Source organism: Artibeus jamaicensis, unplaced genomic scaffold (assembly GCF_021234435.1).
Source record: "Artibeus jamaicensis isolate MK-2021 breed Jamaican fruit bat unplaced genomic scaffold, CSHL_Jam_final contig_464, whole genome shotgun sequence".
NCBI classification, from domain to species: Eukaryota; Metazoa; Chordata; class Mammalia; order Chiroptera; family Phyllostomidae; genus Artibeus; species Artibeus jamaicensis.
Window position 1 is genome coordinate 1,848,801 of NW_026521842.1, and position 21,099 is coordinate 1,869,899.

Below are 21,099 nucleotides of genomic sequence, written 5' to 3' on the forward strand. Positions count from 1 at the left end.
AGGGCCCTGAAAGCCTGCAGCCTCTGACTTCTCTGTAGACCCTAGAGATCACTGCTAGGTTTTCTGAGGCTGGAGGACTGGCAAACAAGTGGTCAGACACAGAGGGCCCCCCTAGACTGCAGTGTGAAGGCCCTGTCACCCAAGGGTGAGGGAGGACATCCTGCCCTAGGACCATTTCACAGCACCCCTGGCCTCTCCTAGTCCTGGAACTCCTTGGGACAATAGCGCCAGTGGGAAGGCCTGGGTACCTAACAGCGCCGCTCCTGGGGCCCTGGCAGTGTGCTAATGGTGGGCCTCTCAGCAACCTGCTGTCTTCCACATACGGCCTGGGGCCCGTGTGCACACATCTGCCTGCACAGCAGCCACACGGCCAGCCAGCCTGGGCTCCCCTGCTCAGCTCCAAGCCCACTTGTCCTGGGGTGTCCCTACCCAAGCCTTGGGCAAAGGCACTGGGGAACTTGTATGGGCAACGGCACCTCTTTAAGAGTGGGCACCTCTCAGAGCTGTCATGATGCAGGTGGGGTCACCAGCCCCCCAGGGTGGATGAGTGGCCCCTCCTGAGAAGGGTTGAATTGGGCCAGCATACCCCTAGTATTAGAGGAGCCCCTCTGCCCGTCCACAGTAGACACTGAGCAGCCTGGCTGGGAAGTAGGGGGACGCCAGGCGGCACAGGGGTTGGCGTCCCTCTGGGGTATGGAGGGCCTGAGCAAGCAGCCCCACCCACTGAGGCCCTGGGGCGAGGCTGCACCTGTTCAGGCCCCAGTCTGCACACTTGTAAATGGTGTTGGTGCCCCTGTCACGTCCTTGTGACTCTACTTGGGGACTCCAGCTCTCTGCCGTGCTCCTCACACCTCCCTCTTCCCCTATAGTAATGAACGGCACCAGCCACTCGCCGACAGCCATCAGCAGCACCCCATCCACACCCAACGGCTTCAGCAATGGCCCGGCCACCTCGTCCACGGCCTCACTGTCCACACAACACCTGCCTCCAGCGTGTGGGGCGCGGCAGCTCAGCAAACTCAAGCGCTTCCTCACCACCCTGCAGCAGTTTGGCAGCGACATCTCCCCAGAGATAGGGGAGCGTGTGCGCACACTTGTGCTGGGGCTTGTGGTGAGTCCAGACAACGTGGCCTCGGAGGGTGTGTGTCTGCTGAGCAAGGACACATGACATGGGGCCATGCCCAGCCCTGGGGCCTGCTGCCCCAGGAGGGCTGGGTGGACGGGGCTCAGGCTGATGCCTGGTGGTTTTCTCCCCTCAGAACTCTACACTGACCATTGAGGAGTTTCATTCCAAGCTCCAGGAGGCCACCAACTTTCCACTGCGTCCATTCGTCATCCCTTTCCTGAAGGTAACAGTAAACCCTACTCCCTCGTCCCAAGGCCTCCCCCAGGAGCCCCAAGTCCGTTCCCTGCCAGCTCTGACCCACATCATGCTCAGTCTACAGGTGCCCCAGGGGAACAGCTCTGACCAGGTGGATGAGTTGGCTACTGAACCAAGTGTTCTAAGATAGAACTCCCCAGTCAGTCCTGTTACTATTGGCCAAAGGCACTCATCTGCTGGACAGCTGTTTCTTGAGTGCCTACTATGTGCCAGGGACTAGGAGAGGCAACTAACCAGCAGTAGCTATAAACTCTGTGGTGTGTGATGTGAGGAGGGGGCAAATGAGGAGGACTGAGGAGGAATGAGAGTGAGCCTGGTGGATGGCAGGGCACAGAGCTTTCCTTCCAAGGACGTGCAAAGGCCCTGAGGCAGGGTGTGCCTGTTGTGTGTGAGGGAAGGTGAGAGGGCTGTGTAGCCGGAACACAGTGAAGGGGAAAGGGACAGTAGACAGATGGAGGGACAGATGGGTGGACAGACAGGTGGTGGGTGGTTGTGTTAGTGAAAAGGTAAAGAGCTGAATGCCGTTAGATATAAAAAAGGTCGTGTAGTCAAACATGGAGGATGAACGCCTGACCGGGGCCTCTAGCAGCAGTGCCAGGAGCTTATGGGCAATGCAGGTCCAATGAATAAGAACCTGCATTTTAACAAGAACAAGCATAGGTCTAGGCCATGTTTGAACAATGTCTTCACTGTAGTACTTCCCAGGGGCTTTACTCCCACAGACAAGGCTCAGCTACCTCCCAAAAGAGCCCAGGTAAAAGAGTTCCCAAGTGTATTTTCCCCCAAGACCCTTTGCTGCTGTGCACCTCCCAAAGCCAGGTTTCTGTGGGGCTCACTTGTGAGATGCCAGACGGAGTATTGCTGGCTTGCCCCTGGGGCTCTCATTTCCCAGGCCTCCGAGGTGTGTCTAGAGCAGGCCCTGCTCACTGCATGGCAGGCCCTGCTGGGGCTGCCTTCCAGAGGGTCTTGAGGACAGACCAGATGCTCCCAGGTTTGAGCCCCTGTTGACCTGGACCAGGCTGGTTCGCCCCTCCATGCCTCAGTTCCTACAGCTGTAAAATGGGAATCATTTTCAGGCTACAGGGAAGATGCATAAAGCAATGCACATGAAGAATTGGCTATCATCACTGGGATTTTACAATGTTCTGCAAAGAAGGCATACTTTGCAAATCTCTTTGGACACCACCCCTGCCGACCCCCAGCAGCCCTGTGAGGAGGGGCAGCACAGGCTCAGTCCCTGATTAACAGGAGGGGAAACTGAGGCCCTGAGGTCTCCCCTACTGATGGAAAGATGGAGCCAAGGCTGGAACCTCGATTCATCAGACTCCAAACGCCCTGCCTTTGCTCCTGCAGGGCATGCCCCAGGTCAGCACCTTGTTCCCTGAACCCAGGAGCCAAGGGAACCCCTCATTGTGCCCCCACATTTGCTTCCTCCCCCCTTCCTGCCCTCCCACCCACACCCCACTGAGCTCACACCCTGAGCTGGCGACAAAGAGGCTGCTGGCATGGAGCGGGTTTGGGCCCATCTGGCAGTCATTTGCAATTCATTAGGGGCCCTTCCCTTCTCGCTCCTCCTTTCAACTTACTGCTGACTCCACCACTCCCCATCTTTGGGGACACAGTGCGCCTGCTTCTGCTGTTGGGTCAAATATTTACAGCAGATGTCCAGCCCGCTCGCATCAGCTGCCCTTGTTTATCTGAGGAGCATGGGTAGGGCCGACATCCGTATCCCCTGCTCGCCACAGCTAGGCCTTGCCCACTCACTGCCCATTGCACCATGCACCCCAGCATCCTCCCAGGCACACCCCATGAAGTGCTGGACAGGATGCGCCCAGCCTAGCACTGCCTGCTGAGGTACCTCTCTGCCTCAGTTTCCCCTTTGCCCATAGCAGTTCTTGTGTGTTATTAGGGCATTTGTGCCTTCCTGTGGGGTGCAGGACCCCACCAGGGCCCTGGGTGGACAAGACTGTCAAGGACGCACAGTCCACTCCCCTCGTGGACATGCAGCTCCTGGGGTGCAGCCAGTTCTGTTTCCAGGGCTTGTTGACAAGGCTCTGGCCTGGTGCCACTGTTTTGCCTGGGGAGTAGCTCCTACCTTCATGTTGTAGGAGCCCTGGCTGCTTTAGAATGTAGGGCACTGTGGGAGATCCCAACAGGAGTGCCCCCTGCCCAGTCCACTGTGCCCCTCGGTTCCTCCTCTGTAATGTTCGCTGGCACAGTGGTAGTGCACCAGGCCTACCATGTGGGCAGCGCTGATGCACCCTCACAGTGGGGCCCTTATTGCACTGCAGAGGTAGGAACTGTGGCCGAAAGTGCAGCTCAGGCAGCCACCTGGCTCAAACCCTGATTCCAGCCCTGGGTCTGACTATGGGCTTCTAAAAAACTCCAGCCTTGGTCCTATCCCCCATCACCTGGAATGTGACAACCCATCTCATGGTGCTGGGAATGAATGAGTTAATTTTAAGAAGCTCCCAGGAGCCCCCTCACACCCAGGATGGGAGGACCAGGTGCTTCTCACAGCTCCAGTTGTGGATGAGGCAGAAAGAGGAGTTAAGTGACTTGCCCAAGGTCATGCAGCAGAGCAGGGCTGGCTGGCCACAGGGCCCACAGTCAGACAGTCTCTATGGGTATTAGAGGAGGTACTTGGCGAAGCAGCTGAAACATCATAAACTGTCGTTAAATGGGAGTGTTCAGCTAAACTAACCATTATTGTGGTGGTTTTTGCAAACCCGGATTTCCCTCTGGCCCGAGTTCCCATCTGTGAAGAGGGTAGTTCCCCGCTTTTTGCAGCATCAGAACCTTTGTTGAGACAGTGGTGTCGAGGCCTGATCAGAGAGCTTTTGCCACCATTTTAGTCTCTCTAGCATCAAATTGGTAAGGCCTCTCCGGCACCTGGACCTTTGGAGCACAGTGGGAACCGCTGCCTGGGGGAGCCTTTGAGACATGGCTTTCCACAGTTTCCACCCATTTCTTCTGGGCTGGTGTCCCTGTACCCCCAGCCAAAGACCCGAGACCTCCTGCACCCTCTCCTGAGCTGAGCACTGTACATGGCAGAGTGAGGGAGCTTTCCAGAAGCTGGAAGAGGCCGCCCCACCCAGCCAGCCTCCACCCGTGGCCCTGGCTCCCAGCTGGCCCCAGCCGGCCAAGAATCCAGATGTTTCCACCACCCCGGCAGCGACCAGCCGGTGCCCGTGATGTCCCCACCCTGCCGGGCCAGCCCAGGGGAGGCTGCTCAGGAGAGGAGGGGCCAGCAAGAAAGAGGAGGGTGTTTGGCATCTTCAGACCTCCCGGGACCTCCTTTCCCAGCTCATGCTCCTAACATGTTCGACAGATGGCGGGTTGGCCCCCGTTCAGCTATCCAAATAGAAAAACAGGCCTGGCAGCCGGCGCTGCTTGACAAAACTGCATCGGCTGCTTGATTGGGTCCGGGTGCACTAATGGGTTCTGGGGAGGCAGAGGCAGGAGAGGGCTGTGTGGCAGCTTTGAAACACCATGAGAAAGTTGGGGAATTGTATTTATTTACAAATACTTAGAACTCTGGCTCTCCCAAGCGGCCTGCCACTGGGCCTCCATCCAGCCTGCTCCCCCCTTCCCACAGCAGCCCTGGGAAGACTCTTCAGAAGGCGCATGAGGAGCCTGCATACTGCCCAGCAGTACATTCTGGGCAGCCCGGAGCCAGGGCAAGGGCGCAGGCAGGAGGGCACAGCCGTTGTGTGTGGTTGTTATGGGCGGGATCTGCGTCTGAATCCTGTGCTCCCCCCCAATGTACTATTCCCTGCTTGTGCCCTGGTATCCTTCCCATGAATGTGGAACTGAGTCACAGTGTCCACCCCAGTGGTGGTAAGGACCATGGGTGGTACAACCTGGGGCAGTGACACGCATGACTGCTCAGAGTGGTACTGGCACACTGGCGGGCGTAGTCCAAGCTCCAAGCTTCATTCCAGGCCATGCAGGGCTTTCCACCAGCGCACATGGGCTCTAGAGCAGGTGTGCTGGAGTCCTACTCCCGGCACCTCCCTCTGCAGTCAGCTGTGTGCAGGGCTGTCCACTGACCCTCTCAGAGCCCTAGTTTCCTTCTCCAAACAGTGGGTAATGTGGTGCCTGCTTCCACAAGGCACAGGTAAGAAATCATTATTGCGAACCCCTCCTTGCCTTCTCCAGGTGCCATATGGAAGGGAGATTGGTGACGTGGAAAAGCCCCAGCCTGGGAGAGCAGGATCTGGGCGCAGGTCCCCTAGCACCCAAGTCACTGTGTGCCCTGTGGGGAGGCACAGTCCTGCCTAGCCATCCTTCCTGCCCTCATACCTAAGTTGTAGTGGAGAAACTCGATACCCAGAGAGGTCGTGCAACTTGCCCAATGTCACACAGCAAGGCTGGACCTCCCTGCCCGGTATCAGAAGAAGGCTGTGCACCCTTGTACCCTGACCTCCGTGAGCAGCAAGTCCAAACCCCTTCTCCCCACCACAGGCAAATCTGCCCCTGCTACAGCGAGAACTCCTGCACTGTGCCCGCCTGGCCAAGCAGACCCCTGCCCAGTATCTGGCCCAGCACGAGCAACTCCTGCTGGATGCCAATGCCTCTTCCCCCATTGATTCCTCGGAGCTCCTGCTCGAAGTCAATGAGAATGGCAAGAGGAGGACACCTGACAGGTATCTTGGGGGCTTTCTGTGGCTGGGGAGGGAGCCAGTGGAGAGACCAGACTCGACTCTGGTACCGAAGCTCCGCAGGCATCCTAGTTCCAGTGCTGAGGGAATTTGGGTCAATGCCATTGCCCACAGTGAGTGAGCAGGCTGGTAAAGTTCAACCTTTCCTGCAAGGTCACCTGCACGGGCTGAATTTCTGTGAGGCTGCTCTGTCAGGCTGTGGTGAGGCCTCCTGAGGACTCAGATGTTCCCCTGGGTGGACAAGGGAGTAAGCAGGAGGGGAGTTGGTCCAGAGAAACTTCTGTGGCCATTCCCTTTGTGCTGGATGTGGACCCCAAGCGTCTAGGAGCCTGAGGTCTGCAGGCACATGGGCTGGCCCTCACTACGGGCTCAGAGATGGGTTCTTGTCCTGCTGCCAGGAGAGGGTGTCTCCCTCTCTTCATTCTCTCCATGGAGGCTCAGGCTTCGTGACCACTGGGCCTGGAGCCTGCACACCAGGGACGGGAATCAAGGCTGGGTCCACATGGACTGGTCTAATCTCTCTCTGTCTCTGTCTCCCCCTCGCTCTTTCTCTACCCACCACCTCTGTCTCCCCCTCACCCCTCCTGCTTGGACCTCTATCCACGGCTCCTGGTTCCGTGACCACTGGCCTCCTGCCCACTCTCTGGGCCAGGACCAAAGAGAATGGGTCAGACCGCGACCCGATGCACCCTGACCCCCTCAGCAAACGGCCGTGCACCCTGAGCCCCGCCCAGCGCTACAGCCCCAGCAATGGGCTGCCCCACCCCACGCCGCCACACTACCGCCTCGAGGACATGGCCTTGGCCCACCACTCCCGAGACCCCTACCGCCACCCTGACCCCCGGGAGCTTCGGGAACGCCATCGGCAACTCAGTGAGCAGTGCTCTGGGGGCGGGGTGGCACACGTGCACCTGTGTGGGGGAGGGGTCGTTCAAGAGCCACTGTGTGCACATGTCCGTCCAGGAAGGACTCGGGAAATGGGGATAGAGAAAGGATTTGAGTGGGGAACTGGCCCCAGGGCCCAGAGGGCATCCCCGCCCTGGCTGGGCCATGCCCGGGAGCCTCCGAAGGAGGGCCACCTTTCCCAGACGCCCCTCAGGGGAAGCTCAGCATCCTCCCCCTCAGGTCCCAAGAGGTCCCTTCACTCCCCAGGGGCATAGTTGTGGATGTCACCTGTCCTGGGGCCCCAGCCGGACTGAAGCAGGTACAGATGGGTATTGGGCCTGGGGGACCTAGGACCACTCCATCTGAGGGGCTCTGGCCATCGGCTGGGCACACGACCTTCAGTTGCCCTTGGCCCTGCTCATCTGTGTTCATCTCCTTCACAGAGTCAGGAAAAGGGAGGCTGCCAGGCCTGCAGCTGGGGCAGAGGGAGGGCAGCACATGAGGTTGCGGGGCCCAACGCCCATGTTGGGGGCTACTTCCCACACAACACCCAGCAATTCTTGGACACCAGCACAGTGTCCTACGAGTAAACTGTTCTGACATCTACCTGGAGACAGCATTAGGTACCAGAAGTTCCAGTCCTACAAGACCGCCGACCCCCTTCGAATGCCGGCCACAAGTCCGGGCTGTCACCTGTGCTTCTGACCAACCGACCGTAAACCAGAGGTTCCTACAACCTCCACCTTGGAGTCAATTAATTTGCTAGAATGGCTCGCAGAACTCAGAGAAACATTTACTTAGCACAGGGCAAGGCGTGGGGAAAGAGCGAGGAAGTTCCACGTCCTCTCTGAGCATATCGCTCTCTCAAAATCTCCGTGTTCATCAACCCAGAAGCTCTCTCCGAACCTTCCTGTGAGGTTTTGTGGAGGCTGCATTACGTAGGCAGGGTGGATTGAATCACTGGCCACTGCAATTGATTCACCCTCCAGTCCCTCTCCCTACCCTGGAGGTCATGGGTGGGAATGAAAGTCGAACCGTCCATTCACATGGTTGGTTCTCTGAGCAACCAGACTTCATCCTGTTCCAAAGTCACCTCATTACCATTAACCCAAGATACCATTTTCACTCTTTATGCTTAGGAAATTTCAAGGGTTTGGGGAACAGTAAGCCAGGAACCCTGGATGAAAACCATGTGCGAGAGATATGTTTCAGTCATCTGAATGACCAAATATTTCCTACAAGTCACATTTCACAGGTGGGATACACAGGTCAGCTAGGAGGAGACCGTTTGTGGACAGTTCTAGCATGTGAGGTCCCCACGTCACAGAAGCTGCAGCCCCTGTCCCCAACACATGGCTGGGCCCTCTAAGAGAAAGAGGACATCCCCTAGACTCATGAGCCCTCACTGAGCCCCACCGACCTACCGCACATGCCCATCCTGCTCCTGGAGAGGGATGAGAATGAACACAGAAATGCCAGATTCGTGAGAGTGTGGTCACTGGATGAGCCATGTGGAGGAAGGTGATGGGGGAGCCCCAGGGACTGGGTGGAGCAGGGCTCTCGTGGTGGGAGCGAGGGCTCAGGACTGCCTTGTCCTCTGAGCTCCAGTGATTCCCAGTGGTCTGCCCTTGGGCTGGTCACGTGACCTCTGTGCCTGTTTGGCTGGTTCTAACAGGAGTCTCAGCCCTCAAGGTCATGTAAGGACCAAGGGAGTTAACCTGGCGCGGAGTGGGTGCTGTGAGGCCCAGCTGTCATCGCTAACAGTGGCAACAAGTCTGGGGCGAAGCACTCACCTCCTGCTTGCATTATTACTCTTTACTCAGTTGTTAAAGTGGGCCGTGATGCCTTCTGGTACATGTGTGATTTGTTAGCACGCCCACATCACAGACGAGGAGGCTGAAGCCCAGAGAGTGTAATCGACATGCCCAAAGTCTTCTAGCCACATCTATCTGACCATTGACCATCTGCTGGGGACAAAGAGATGAACAGGACCAGCCTCCATCCTAGGGTCTCCCCGGTGTATTGGGAGAGCAGCCTAGAAACAGACAGAGACCCAGGGCCCCAGTGAAGGACCAAGAAGCAGGGTCAGCAGAGACCTCACTCCGTGCAGGCTGTCTCCTCACCCCAACCCTGTGTGAGCTCCTAGGGCCCCTGCCTAGGCAGCAGGTGACAGTGTCTGGCTCCCTGTGGCTGAGTCAGGCAGGTGCTATTCCCACCCGCTCCTGCTAATGCAAAAATAGACGCCAGCTGTCCGGCAGATCTCAACCACTATTTTGGTCAGGGCATTGGTGAAGCCCCTGGCTCTGGGAGCAACAGGGCAGGGCTGTGGAGAGCAGATTGTGGCTGCCACCTCGTACCCCTTCTGTAATTTGGGGAGGCAATTTGAGTTTGTGGGGCCAGAAAACCCTAACGAGAAGAAGAAGGCCTAAATGGACCTTAGCCCCAAAGCACCCATGGTATTTCATCACCCAAGACAGGCAGGGGCACCTAAAACAGTGAGGGTAAGAGCACTCAGTAGGTCCAAAACCATAAGGTGGGGGCCACGGTGGGGACACTCAGATGCTGCTGCCTTGGCATCTGCTTCACAGCTCACAGCAGTTTTGTTTCTTACTCGGGGAAGGGCACACCATTGTTTAGTCCCTGGAGCCATACCAGCCAGCAGCTAAAGGCATAGCCTCTGCTCAGCGTGACCTTGGGCAAACAGATCCCCTTAAGCAGTCTCAGGTCTCCCGTCTATGAATTGCAAGACAGCAGAGCCCCCTTTGAGGTCTGTGCAGGGATAAAAGATGTAAAGCACTTTTCACAGAGCCTGCTTATACCTGGGCTCTCCCCACCAACAAGTGTCCTAAAACTCTTCTTACCATCTCTCCTCGAGAGAGAGGCAAGGTAGGGGAACTAAGGCCCAAAAAGGCTAAATGATGGTCCCAGGACCCATGGGGAATGGTCATCAGGACTACTAGCTTCCTGGCCTCCTGTCTCCCAAGAGACCACAGTTGAACCAGTTTACTTGAGACCCAACAAATAAGCTGGCACACTTGCCGGGCCACAGCTCAGCCGAGGGGACACAGAATGGGACTCACCAGCTCTGCCCTATGGACTGACGCAGCCTATTGGGAGTCAGGAGGGAGGATTGAGACTGAACAAGGAAGTACCTATAATTACTAAGGAACCAGAGATACATGGGACTTACGGAGTTCTGAAGGCCCAGGGGTACTGAGGAAGAGGGTCCTGTGACCTGGGTTTTGATGGATGCATAGGAGTCCAGCTGGCTGAGAGGAAGTGGTAAACCTTGGGCTGGAGCCAAACAGTCATCACATGGAGGCCTGGAAGTGAGGTCTGAGGCAGCCTTGGCTGGCAGTAGGGGACAGAAAGTGTGAGAACAGTGGGATTTGGAGGCAGGGAGATAGCAGAAGGGTGGCCAAAGCCAGAGCAAGGGATGGGGGACTCAGGTCTTTTCCTCCCAAGCCCTGAGTAGAGGCCAGGCCTATTTCTGACCCCCTCGGTGCAATGGGCAAAGGCCCAGTGCCTGGCATCCACTTCTTCATCCTCTCTATCTTACTCAAGGGGACACAGCATAGGAAGGAACCTAGGGAGCACAGGGTGGGGCTTGGATGAGTGTGGGGTGGGGCCTGGGAGCATGGGGTGGGACCTGAGCATCCACTCCCTTCCTGCAGTGGTCCACGGGTCACGGCCAGAGGAAGTGATCGACCACAGGCTCACAGAGCGTGAATGGGCTGAGGAGTGGAAGCATCTCAACAATGTAAGTGTCCAGGCCCAGGCATGGGTGCCACAGCTACTCCAGGGGCTTTGCCCAACTTGTAAAGTTGGGGATGGAGCTCAAGTGGGCTCCCTCTTACTCTGTGCCCAGCTAGGAAGCACACAGTGGGGCCTTGGGGAGCAGGGGCAAGGCCTTGGGGAGGGCGGGTCTGGGACCATGGAAGCAGGGAGCACCCATCTTGGCCCATCCTGGACTGCCATTAACCCCTCAGAACCTTCCCTTCTCTGCTCCAACAGAGAGTCTCCCAGGAGAAGGTCACTTGGCATGGGGGGTGGGGCACCTCCAACCTCATTTCCAGGTTTATCATTGCCCCTGCTTCTTTTTAGGGGAAAAGCCTAGGCAGAAGATATGGTCCCCAGGGAGGTAAAGGGGTAACTTTTTTGCTCTGGTTCATGGGGCAGACCATACCTTGAGCTTGGCAAGCAGAGCCCAAAGCCCCCTGCATTCAATTAAGCCTCCCCCAGGTCTGGTTCTCTCTGGGGAGGGAGCAGTGGGCTGTCTCCAGCCCTGCCCCAGCCGTTCAGGGGTCTTTCCGTGCAGTGGGGCTGGCCAAGGCCTAACAGTGTGGGAAAAGGTCCCTGTGTGCTTAGGTGACCCGACCACTCTCCGCAGCTCCTAAACTGCATCATGGACATGGCCGAGAAGACACGGCGGTCACTCACGGTGCTGCGCCGGTGCCAGGAGGCTGACCGCGAGGAGCTCAACCACTGGGTCCGACGCTACAGCGATACCGAGGACAACAAGAAGGGCCCCACGACCACCACCGCCCGGCCTCTCGGCAGCTCGGCAACAGCGGAGGGGTCTCAGCTAGGTGCATGGTGGTGGGGAGAGGGGGCAGAGGGAGCAGATGGAGTAAAACAGAGAGTGGCATGGTGGTGCAGGGGACCCTGCATGGTACATGAAGGGGGTGTCCAGGGCTGAGGCCAGCAGGGCCCTCATACAGGCTCTGCATAAAACATCACCCAAAGCAGTCTCACTTGAAAAAGGGGCACCTCGTTTGCTCTGCAAAAAGATGCTGCTGACCTACTAGGAAGCCCAGACTCAGAGCTCCGGTGGCCTGCAGGTCTCCACACATCCCCTGGATGGTGATCATGGAAACCAAGAGAGGCTCCCAGTCAAATCTGAGGTCCATCCTTCCAAAGCACCTCCTTTCTGGACACTGCCCTGCCCACACCCTAGCAACTGATACAGCCTTTCCACCCATGGGCACCCGGGACAGCTGCCGAGCACACACTCACACCGTGGCCCTGTGACCCCATCCTGTGTGTGATGCCACCCCTGTGTTTCAGACGTACGCCGGGAGTTCATGCCCAGGACCCTCTCCAGTTACATGCCTGAGGAGATCTGGAGGAAGGCTGGTGAGTGGAGATGAGGGGCGAGGGGTGCAAGCCCAGAACCCCTTGCCCTCTCTGACTGTAAGGAACTTCCTTCTGTCTGGGGTGGGGGGTGGCTCAGCTGGGCACCCAGCTCAGGGCGGAGTTCATAGGGCTTCACAGGTGGGGCTCACAGAGGGGTCACAGTGCACTTAGTATGACTGCCACCCAACACCTGCCAGGGAACAACAGCACACTCAGTAAAACAAGCAGGGGCTCAAGTCCAACACACACACAAGTGTGCAAGATACTGCACATATTAGAGCTGGAATCTGTGGACCTTCTGGGCATAGTTGAGTGAGGCGGCAGGGGAGGGCCGTGGGGTCATTCACTGCATTGTGGGAACAGACTTGGAGGAGGGGCTGAGCAGAAGCTAGAGCCCACGGGCAACAAGCGCCAGGCCGGTGCTCAGGAGCGGTGGCAGTGCAGAGAAGAGGCGGGATCCCAGATATGTTTTGATTTGTGGGTGGATTCAGTGTGAAGTGTGACTTAGAGGTAGACAATCTCAGGATCTCGAAAGCCAGAGCACCTGGCCCAGAAAGCCAGGGTCCTCGCTCAGAGTTAGAGGCTGAGGGGCCAGACCAGACAGGCAGCAGCTGCCCAGATCGAGGCAGGGAGCAGACCTGGACAGGAAGACAGGAGTCCTCATTTCCCTTGGCCTCTTCCCTTCACATCCATCTGGCCCACAGCAGGGCCTCATGGGACTCTTGATGACAACCATGAGGAGCTTGGGTGGTGACATGGGGGCAGGTGGCTACAGATGGCACTGCCAGCAGCTCAGCACACAGTGTGCAAACACTCAGATGGGAGGCCTACAGGCCATCTTTCCCCCTTAGATGGGGGCCCTGCTTGGTCCCACCCCAGCATCTCACACAGCACGCTGCAAAGCAGTGCTGCCAGGGAAGCTGAGACAGGCCAGAAAGGCCATGGGGGTGGTTTAGTAGTGGGTGGGGCCACGTAGTTCCCAGGTCAGAGGGCAGGGTGCAATCTGAGCAGGCTGTCTGACCGCTGCCAGAACAGGGCGCTGGGTCCTCAGTCATGAACAGGCAGCAGTGGCAAGTGCGGGGAAGATAGCAGAGGGCTTTGGGGGGAAATTACAGTGGATAGCCCTGAATGGGCATCCTCTGGGCTGTTGCCAATGGGTGGCAGGGCAAGGCAGACTATCCACAGGGCAGAACAATACAGCTGTGGCCCCCAGAGTGGGTGCTGAGACCAGCGGTGGCAGCAGCAGCAGCAGCAGCAGCAGCACTTGGAACTTGTTAGAAATGCAGATTTTAGGGCCCTCCCAGGCGTCCTGCCTCAAATCTGCCGTTGCACGCAGGAGTTTGAGCACACTGCAGGAGAGGATAAGCTTGGAGATTTGCCCCATGATGATGTTCGCACACCCTATGGAAAAGTTTCTTTGTGCACAAGCCCCACCCCCAGGGTTATGGGTAGAAGGCCCTGGAGACCTGGGTAGGCTGGCCCATGTGACCATGGGCACATATGCTTTTGCAGAGGAGGCAGTGAATGAGGTGAAGCGGCAAGCGATGTCTGAGCTGCAGAAAGCTGTGTCAGACGCCGAGCGGAAGGCTCACGAGCTTATCAGCACGGAACGCGCCAAGATGGAGCGGGCCCTGGCAGAGGCCAGGCGGCAGGCCTCGGAGGATGCCCTCACTGTTGTCAATCAGCAGGAGGACTCCAGTGAGGTAGGGACCAACTCCACAGCCTGAGTCCAGGTCCAGGGCTGCTCTGCCTCCTGGGTGGCCCTGTGAGCTCTCAGGGCCCCATAGCCTGGTTAAGTGGGTCCTGTGGGTGTCCCCATTGTACAGATGGAAACTGAGGGCTCCGGGGGTGGGGGGACGGTAACTTGCCTAAGGTCAGCCTAGGAAGTGGCAGAGCCCTTATTTGCATCCAGGCTTGCAGACACCAAAGCGCATGCTCTCTCTAACCTGCGAAAGCAGGGGGCAAGAGGAGGGTGTAAAGACCCCAGGTGGCATCTAAAGCACCTCCTCAGCTCCTGACACAGTGCACATGCAGGAAAGTTTGAGATTGTTGTCATGCTGGTATTTGGACGTGAGGCCTAGAGCATTTCAGGCTGGAGCTGCGTAGGGAAAAGGGTGGGGTGTCAGGCAGGACTAATAGCAGTGATACCTGAGCACTCCTGGAGGAAGTGGGCCAGCATGCAGGGGTCAGGGAAGAGTGCCATCTCAGGAGGGGGCAGCAGGGACCAAGGCCTGGTGGGGGCTGGGCAAGCTGGCCCCGTGAGTATTGCAGGAGACCAATGTGGCTGAGCAGAATGACCTGGGGACAGTAGGAGGTGTTGGAGTCTGAGAGGCACCTGGGCCCCTCTCCAGGGCAGGTTTGGACTTCCTGTCTCATGACCAGGGGCTTTCAACAGTGTCCCCACCCACCTTCCACTCACATGGCTGGAGTTGTGCAACATAGCAGTGTGAGCCCACTCCCCCAAAATGCCCCAGCCAAGGGGCTGTGTCCACCAATGGTCAACACAGGCTGTAGCACTTTGGGGTCTTTTTGTCTCACTTGACACCCTGGCTGGGTCTAAGCCGGTTTGTTTAGAGGGTATATTTCCCCATTCTGCAGCCAGGCTGAGTTCTCTGGGGATGTGGAGGGGCCCAGTCCTGGCTTACCCCAACCATCTCCTTCCCCCAATCCAGAGCTGCTGGAACTGTGGACGCAAGGCCAGTGAGACCTGCAGTGGCTGCAATGCAGCACGCTACTGCGGCTCCTTCTGCCAGCACAAGGACTGGGAGAAGCACCACCACGTATGCGGCCAGAGCCTGCAGGGCCCCTCAGCGGTGGTGGCTGACCCGGTGCCAGGACAGGCAGATGCCACCATCAGCCTGGGCTCCTGCCTTCCCACGGGTGCTGCCAGCCCCAGCGAAGCTGGCTCCACGGGGCCATCTCGCCCGGGCTCCCCCGGCCCACTGGACGCCGCACCCCGCTGACTCCTCCCAGACCTGCTGCTCGGCCCACAGACATGTGCCCACCAACCCTGCCTGGCCCTGGTTGCCGGATGCTTCGCCGGGTCCTGGGAGCCCGACCATTGGAGTCACTGCTGCTACTGCTTCTCTCCAAAAGAAAACACAGAACCAACAAAAATTGCATTCAATGCAACTTCCTCAGCTACCTGATGATCTCACGCAACAACCTCTTCCAGCACCCTCGGAACCTCCCACTGAGCTTTAGACAGCGGAGCAGAGTGGACACCAGCTGGAGCACCACCGGCTTGTCCACTGCCCTTCCTCCCCTCTTTCTCTCCTCCCCCCTCTCTCTTATTCTTATCTTTACGACTTTCACACACTCTCTCTTTAATGAAAAAAAAAAACTAATTATTTGGGGGCTTATATTTTCAGTGAAAAATTTTGGGGGATTTATGGCAAAAGAGCTACTCAGAAATGAACAAAGGAAACTTTGGGGGTTTTCCCCTTCCTGATTAAAAAGGAAAAAAGAAAACTGTTGTTTTATAGCCAGAGATCGGAGCCTCTGCGTCACCGAAACTACCCCAGGGGTATGTGGCCGATTCGGTGAACACAGTGAAAAAGACTTCATTTTCTGACCCAAGCATTTTTGGTTTCAGGTTTTTTTTTTTTTTCCTTTAATATCAAACTCTTTGGCTTTAAGTAGAAATCCAAAAAAATTTTTTAAAAAGTAAAGGAAGCATACTGTAAACTACCTTGCCAGCTAGCCAGCCAAGGATGCCGCACACACCTCTGCTCCAAAGGAAACCCAAAAAGCAAACAGGAGAAGTCAAAGCCCAAAATTTGTTTCTCAACTGCCAAAGGATTTTTTCACTGTTTTACTCCACTCTTGGATTTGTTCAGATGTTGGTCTTTTCTTTCAATTCTGTTTTTAGAGTTTGGGATATTGAGGTTTGGAGGGTTTGCCCAACAAGAAGCAACTTTTGTTTCTTTTCAACTAGACAGCAGCACCTTTCTGGGCTCAGGGTGGTGGGCCTTGCGGCCCTCAGCGCCCCACCCACTTCGCCCAGTCGGGCGAATGGGCGGGGAAGATGCCTCTGTCTGTCCTCACGCCCTCTGTGAATTTCCATCCCATTTCATTTCTTCCACTTGTGAAAAAAAGTGCTAACGTGTCCTTCCCAGAGAAAGCATAATTCAGAAACAAAACTGGGACAATCTTTCGGGTTGATTCTTGAGTGCTTTTCAAAGTACAAGGAGGCAATGACTGCACCTGTAACAACTGCTTCTCAATGCTTTCTCCTCTACCTCTTCTCCCTCCTCCATGCTGCCCACCCACCTCATCTCTGCCCCCAACGCCACCCACCCCCAATGTCCCCTGAACCTACTCTTCTTTCTTCACACTTTTGCAGAAAAAGAAAAAAACTACAAACAACAATCCGCCCTCTCCACACCTTCTGAAGACTTAGTCAGCTGTGTATAACCTCACTCTCTGTCCAGCTGATCCTCAGGGGGAATGTCCCCTCACTCGATCCCTGTCCCCCTACCCAACACAAGTCCCCCAGCAATCTCAAGGAGGAAATAAAGGAGTAAGGAAATTCTCATGTGTCCTCAATGGGAGGACAGGCAGCAGCATGGTCCTCAATCTGGTGTTTCCTTGCATTGCTGCGAGAAGTTCCCAGGACTGGAGTGCAATATGGAGAGTGACCAGCTACTGAAACCGGGGCTCCTGCGGGGCCCCACCAAGAGGCAAGAAGTTGATAGTGTACGTTAATGTGAATGTATATAGTCCTTGCAGAGGTCCAAATAATGATACTCATGATGATAATAAAGAAGAGATGTTTGCCAAATAAAAAAAATTTCAGAGAAACTGCAGAAGTATGTAAAGTGTAGGAAACCGACTCTCAGAGAAACCTGAACTGCAGTCCCACGGGGAGCAATGGGTTTGTGTGGTTCCCGCCATTGTTTACAGAGTTGTAGGAATTCACTCTGTGAGTCTGGAAAAGAAAGATCCTATCTGGCTCCACTGACCAGGTGCCATCCCACACCACACCTGACAGTGAAAACCCAACTCTGAAATAGACCTAACTCTGAGATAGATCTATCTTATCCTCCAGAAAGTTCCCTGTCCCAGCCACCATCTCTGTTGCCTGGAGCATGGGCCCATCAGCCTCTCAGAGGTTTGCTTTTGTGGATTTCAGAAAAGCAAGGATCAGTTTGGGGTTTGTGTTCTCAAGACTGTGGAGGCCTGCCTGTCGTGTTCCCAGCCTGCTGTCTTTCTCTCGTGTAAGTGTTGAACCCATTAAAACCGTGGCGGCTTTGGGTGTGCAGTGAAATGGGTTTGCCTCCTTGGAGGTGGGCGCTTTGGACTCTGTTCCCACAAGGTTGTGCCAGTAAACTGGATGTCTAGAGAGTGTGTGCCCTGGTTATGCTGGGGGCCTTGGGGGAGGAGGGCTAAGACTCCTAATCACTCACATCCCTGCTGTGTGGAGTCAGGGGTGAGGCTACTGGTCTAAGGCAAGTCATGGAGGAGCCCCTCACCTGGGCAGGCCTCTGTTTCCCTCCCCCTTGCATGGTCCCCCTTTGGGGACAAGCAGGTATGCCAAGGACACTAGCATGTTCACCAGCTGGCAATGTCCAGGGCCAGACCAACCTCCAGGGCAGGACTATGGGCTGAGGCCCTGAGGCGGGGCAGCCCCTCCCACCCCAGCTATTGGGAAGAGGGTGCCCTCAAGCCAGCATGAAAGACTACCTGGTATGGTTCTCACATCCAGAACCCATATACCCAGAAGCACCCCCTTGTGGGGCTGCAGAAGCCTAGCATGAGGGGCTGACCACAGGCCCACAGACAGAGCCCCTGCCAGCTGACAGCATCCTCAGGAACAGGATGGCAGCAAAGTGGGGTGGGGCTGGCAGGAAAGAAGCCAGGCCCGGAGTGGACAGCAGGAGGATGACCTGATGAAGGCAGCTTCTCCAGTCCCGGGGACGTCTGAGGGAGGCACTGGAGCTCCCTGTCCATGTTAAGGGAGCTGGTGTTTGTTGGTCACGGTGCTCGGGCCCCATTTGGCCAAAGACCTCTTAACCAAACATGGAATTAGTAGCTCTGAGGGGAGGACTAGTGACGCTGATGATGAGTGTCCACACAGCACCTGTGCCTGCAACCGGAGTACCTGCCTTTCTTCTACAAAGAAGGGATGTAGCCTCCTGCTCTGTCAGAGGCCAGGCCATCTGGACCTGGTACCTCCCAAGTTTATAGACCACTGACCAGGGGTGCGGTGTGCAAGGGCCTCCTGCCCAAAAGTAACCACCAAGAGCCAACGTGCAAGCAACCCAAAAGCTCTGTGAGATGCGGCTGCTGGAAGCCACCTTCCCCACAAATCAAACCAAAATGGCAGCTTTACCTCTCCTGTTCTGGGGCCAAAACTATGACAGGAAGGCAGCAGCCAGAGCCCTCAGCCCACAGGTGGGGGACAGCACCCTGGTGTGTGACCCTTAACCTTTCCCATCCCCTCCTCTCACCATCTCTTTATTTTCTGTCCCGCCCTAGATGCAGGCTGGTCTTTCTCTTAGGGTGTGTCACCATCCCAGGGTGCTGTCTGGGGGGTATTTCGTTTGCGGAGACCAGTGCCTCCCGTTCCAGGCATGGACAGGCTGGCGTACCCCAGACCTCATCAGGATGGAGAGGGCTCCTGTTCCCATGGTCCACCAAGACATGGGAAGGCTTGGGTGTCACCAGGGGCAGAGAGGAAAGCTGGGGAAAATCTGAGGGGTCCTGGAGGGTCTGGGCTCTAGGACAAGAGAAGCCTGCCTCCCACGAGGGGGCCGCCCTGTGGGCTCAGCAAATGGGGTTACTCATTGGGTTCAACAGCAGAGGGAGATGGACAGGAAAGGGGCGGGGCAGTGCTGGTTTCGGTTTCAGCCCAACGACATGGTGGAGAGAGATCAGCTCAGGCCCTAACGTTCGCCTGTTTGCCAATTTTTTCCAAATATATTCTCAAAATGACACCAAAGCCTTGTCTCTGTCATCCACGCATCTTGCCTATCCCAGCTCACTCCAGCAACAAGTCCAGCCATCATGCTGCCCACTCCCTCAGGCCATGTACAATGATTTATTGATTCTTTTCTTTCCTCAGTTCATCCTTCTGACCAATCCAGTCACCTTTATGGCCACCCATTAACCCACCCACCCATCCACCCACTTACTCACCCTTCCACTCTTCTGACCTCCCATCTGCCACCTGACCACTCCTTCCCCATTTATCCACCCATCTACTCATCCATCCATCATTCTATCCATCCATTACTCTATCCCAGCTGTCACTTGATCCCTCCTCCTCCATTCATCCTTTGACTTAACCCCCTGCCTTTCCACCATTCACCCTTATACACACCATGTGTGGGTCTGTTCATCCATCCTCTAATCCAACCCACACAACCATGCCTTGGTCCATCCACCCACCCACCTCTGCATGCACTGAACCCAGCAGCACCACGAACCCCCTCTGTATTCCAAAGTTTCCAGGGTGCTTTGGACCCTCCCATGACCTTGGCTGCCCTAAAGGAACCCGCCTGTGGGCACAGCCTCCCCCTCCGAGTGCCCCAATTGTTCCAGTCCTGCTCCAGAAATGGGCAAGCTTCTGTTGCAAGCATTATGGGCAGACTGGACCGAACTCCTAGCAATAGCTCTGGCTAGTCAGCACCTGTCATGAGCCAGGAGTGTGGGTTGAGAGGTAGCCCATACACCTACCTGCTCAGGAACCCTGTGGCCAGAGCCACCAGTCAGGGTGACCACATTCCCTGACAAAACCCCAACATTGTGGGGTGGGGCTGCCTGTCCTCTCCTTGCCTCCAGGGGTCACTGCACCCAAGGAAGTGTCCCCAGGAAAGGATGGGAAAGGAAAGAAAAAAACCCAATGCTGGCCTCCCCCCAGACACCAGCTCCTGGAGGCCCTCTTCTTCCTGGTGCTCACGGTCACACTGCCCCACTCCTTCTCCCATCTTCCGTCCTGGGGTCCTGGGCAGATGGGAATTCACTCTTCAGAGCTCGGGATGATGCAGATGATTCACTCTTCAGCCCTGCTGAATTTGGCGGGTGGTGATAGGTATTCCTGGGAACCAAGAGGCCCAGTAGGGGCCCCCTGCCCAGCTCTCCCCAGCAGCCTGTTTCCACAGGCCCTCAGGCTGCCACACAGGGCATTTTCCAAAAAAGGGGGGGGGTGCCAGGACCAAGGTCCTGGATCACACCTTCGCTGGCAGGAGGGGAAGGAGAAAAGGAAAACAGGGGGGGTGCATGTCCACCCCCTGGACACCTCACAGATAAGGCCTGAGGGAGCTGGGTGTCTGTGACAGCGCCTGTCCTGGTACCCCAAAGTTCCAGAACACACCATCTTGCATGCTTCCATTCCTCCTGTTTCAATTCAGCTGGCCTTTGAGCGCCACCACAAATGCCCCTTGTAGCAGGAATACAGTGCTAGGACTCCTGGTGGAGCCTGGTTTTTAAGTATTAGAATGAAGGCATCGGGTGCCCTCGCTCCCAGCCTGGACGCGGGGCTCAGCCAGGCCAGCCGTCAGCTCGCCCACTGTGTCCTTCACGGGCCACGGGGTTCGGGCCATGGGAACAGGGCCAGGGCACAGCCTCACACAACCTGTTGGGGAACACATTGGTTTTCCACTTCCTCTTTCCTCTTCCTCTTCTTGTTTTTTTTTTTTTTTTTTTTTAATAACCCAAAAGGAATTGGACAGTGAGTGTTGGGCCGTTTTCCTGTGACAGGTTTCCCTCGCGCTGTGCAGGACCTGTGGCATGCCATCCCTACTGCGTGTCCTCTGATGTACTCTGTTTGACCCAGACGCTGTACGATGTTACAGTTCAGGTCACGTCACTTACCTCTGTGTTGTGAAATAAAGCCCAACATTTGCCATCCTGGCCCTGCCTCTCCTTGCGTTCCAAGTGACTCTGGCTAAGCCCCATTTCACACATACATTCACTAAACATGTGTTGGGAGCTTTCTCAGTTCCAGGCAAGAAACACAAAAGCCTGCCTCAGGTGGGTGAACAACCATATGACATAAGTTGGAGTGTGAATGGGACATGAGCAGGGACC

General features: G+C 56.3%; 1 protein-coding gene across 5 annotated transcripts in view; it reads left to right on the forward strand.

Annotated features, from left to right (window-relative positions):
- CBFA2T3 (CBFA2/RUNX1 partner transcriptional co-repressor 3) overlaps window positions 1-20,898 on the forward strand; it is an 87,348-nt gene extending 66,450 nt beyond the window's left edge. For all 5 annotated transcript variants that reach the window (XM_037142323.2, XM_037142324.2, XM_053666700.1 and 2 more), the window contains 9 exons: window positions 870-1,111; window positions 1,260-1,349; window positions 5,849-6,030; window positions 6,698-6,918; window positions 10,605-10,690; window positions 11,321-11,519; window positions 11,998-12,066; window positions 13,579-13,769; window positions 14,739-20,898. In XM_037142323.2, the coding sequence (XP_036998218.1) occupies window positions 870-1,111; window positions 1,260-1,349; window positions 5,849-6,030; window positions 6,698-6,918; window positions 10,605-10,690; window positions 11,321-11,519; window positions 11,998-12,066; window positions 13,579-13,769; window positions 14,739-15,029 (1,571 nt within the window). In that variant the 3' untranslated portion in view covers window positions 15,030-20,898. The remainder of the gene's footprint in view (window positions 1-869; window positions 1,112-1,259; window positions 1,350-5,848; window positions 6,031-6,697; window positions 6,919-10,604; window positions 10,691-11,320; window positions 11,520-11,997; window positions 12,067-13,578; window positions 13,770-14,738) is intronic.
- The last annotated feature ends 201 nt before the right edge of the window (window positions 20,899-21,099 follow it).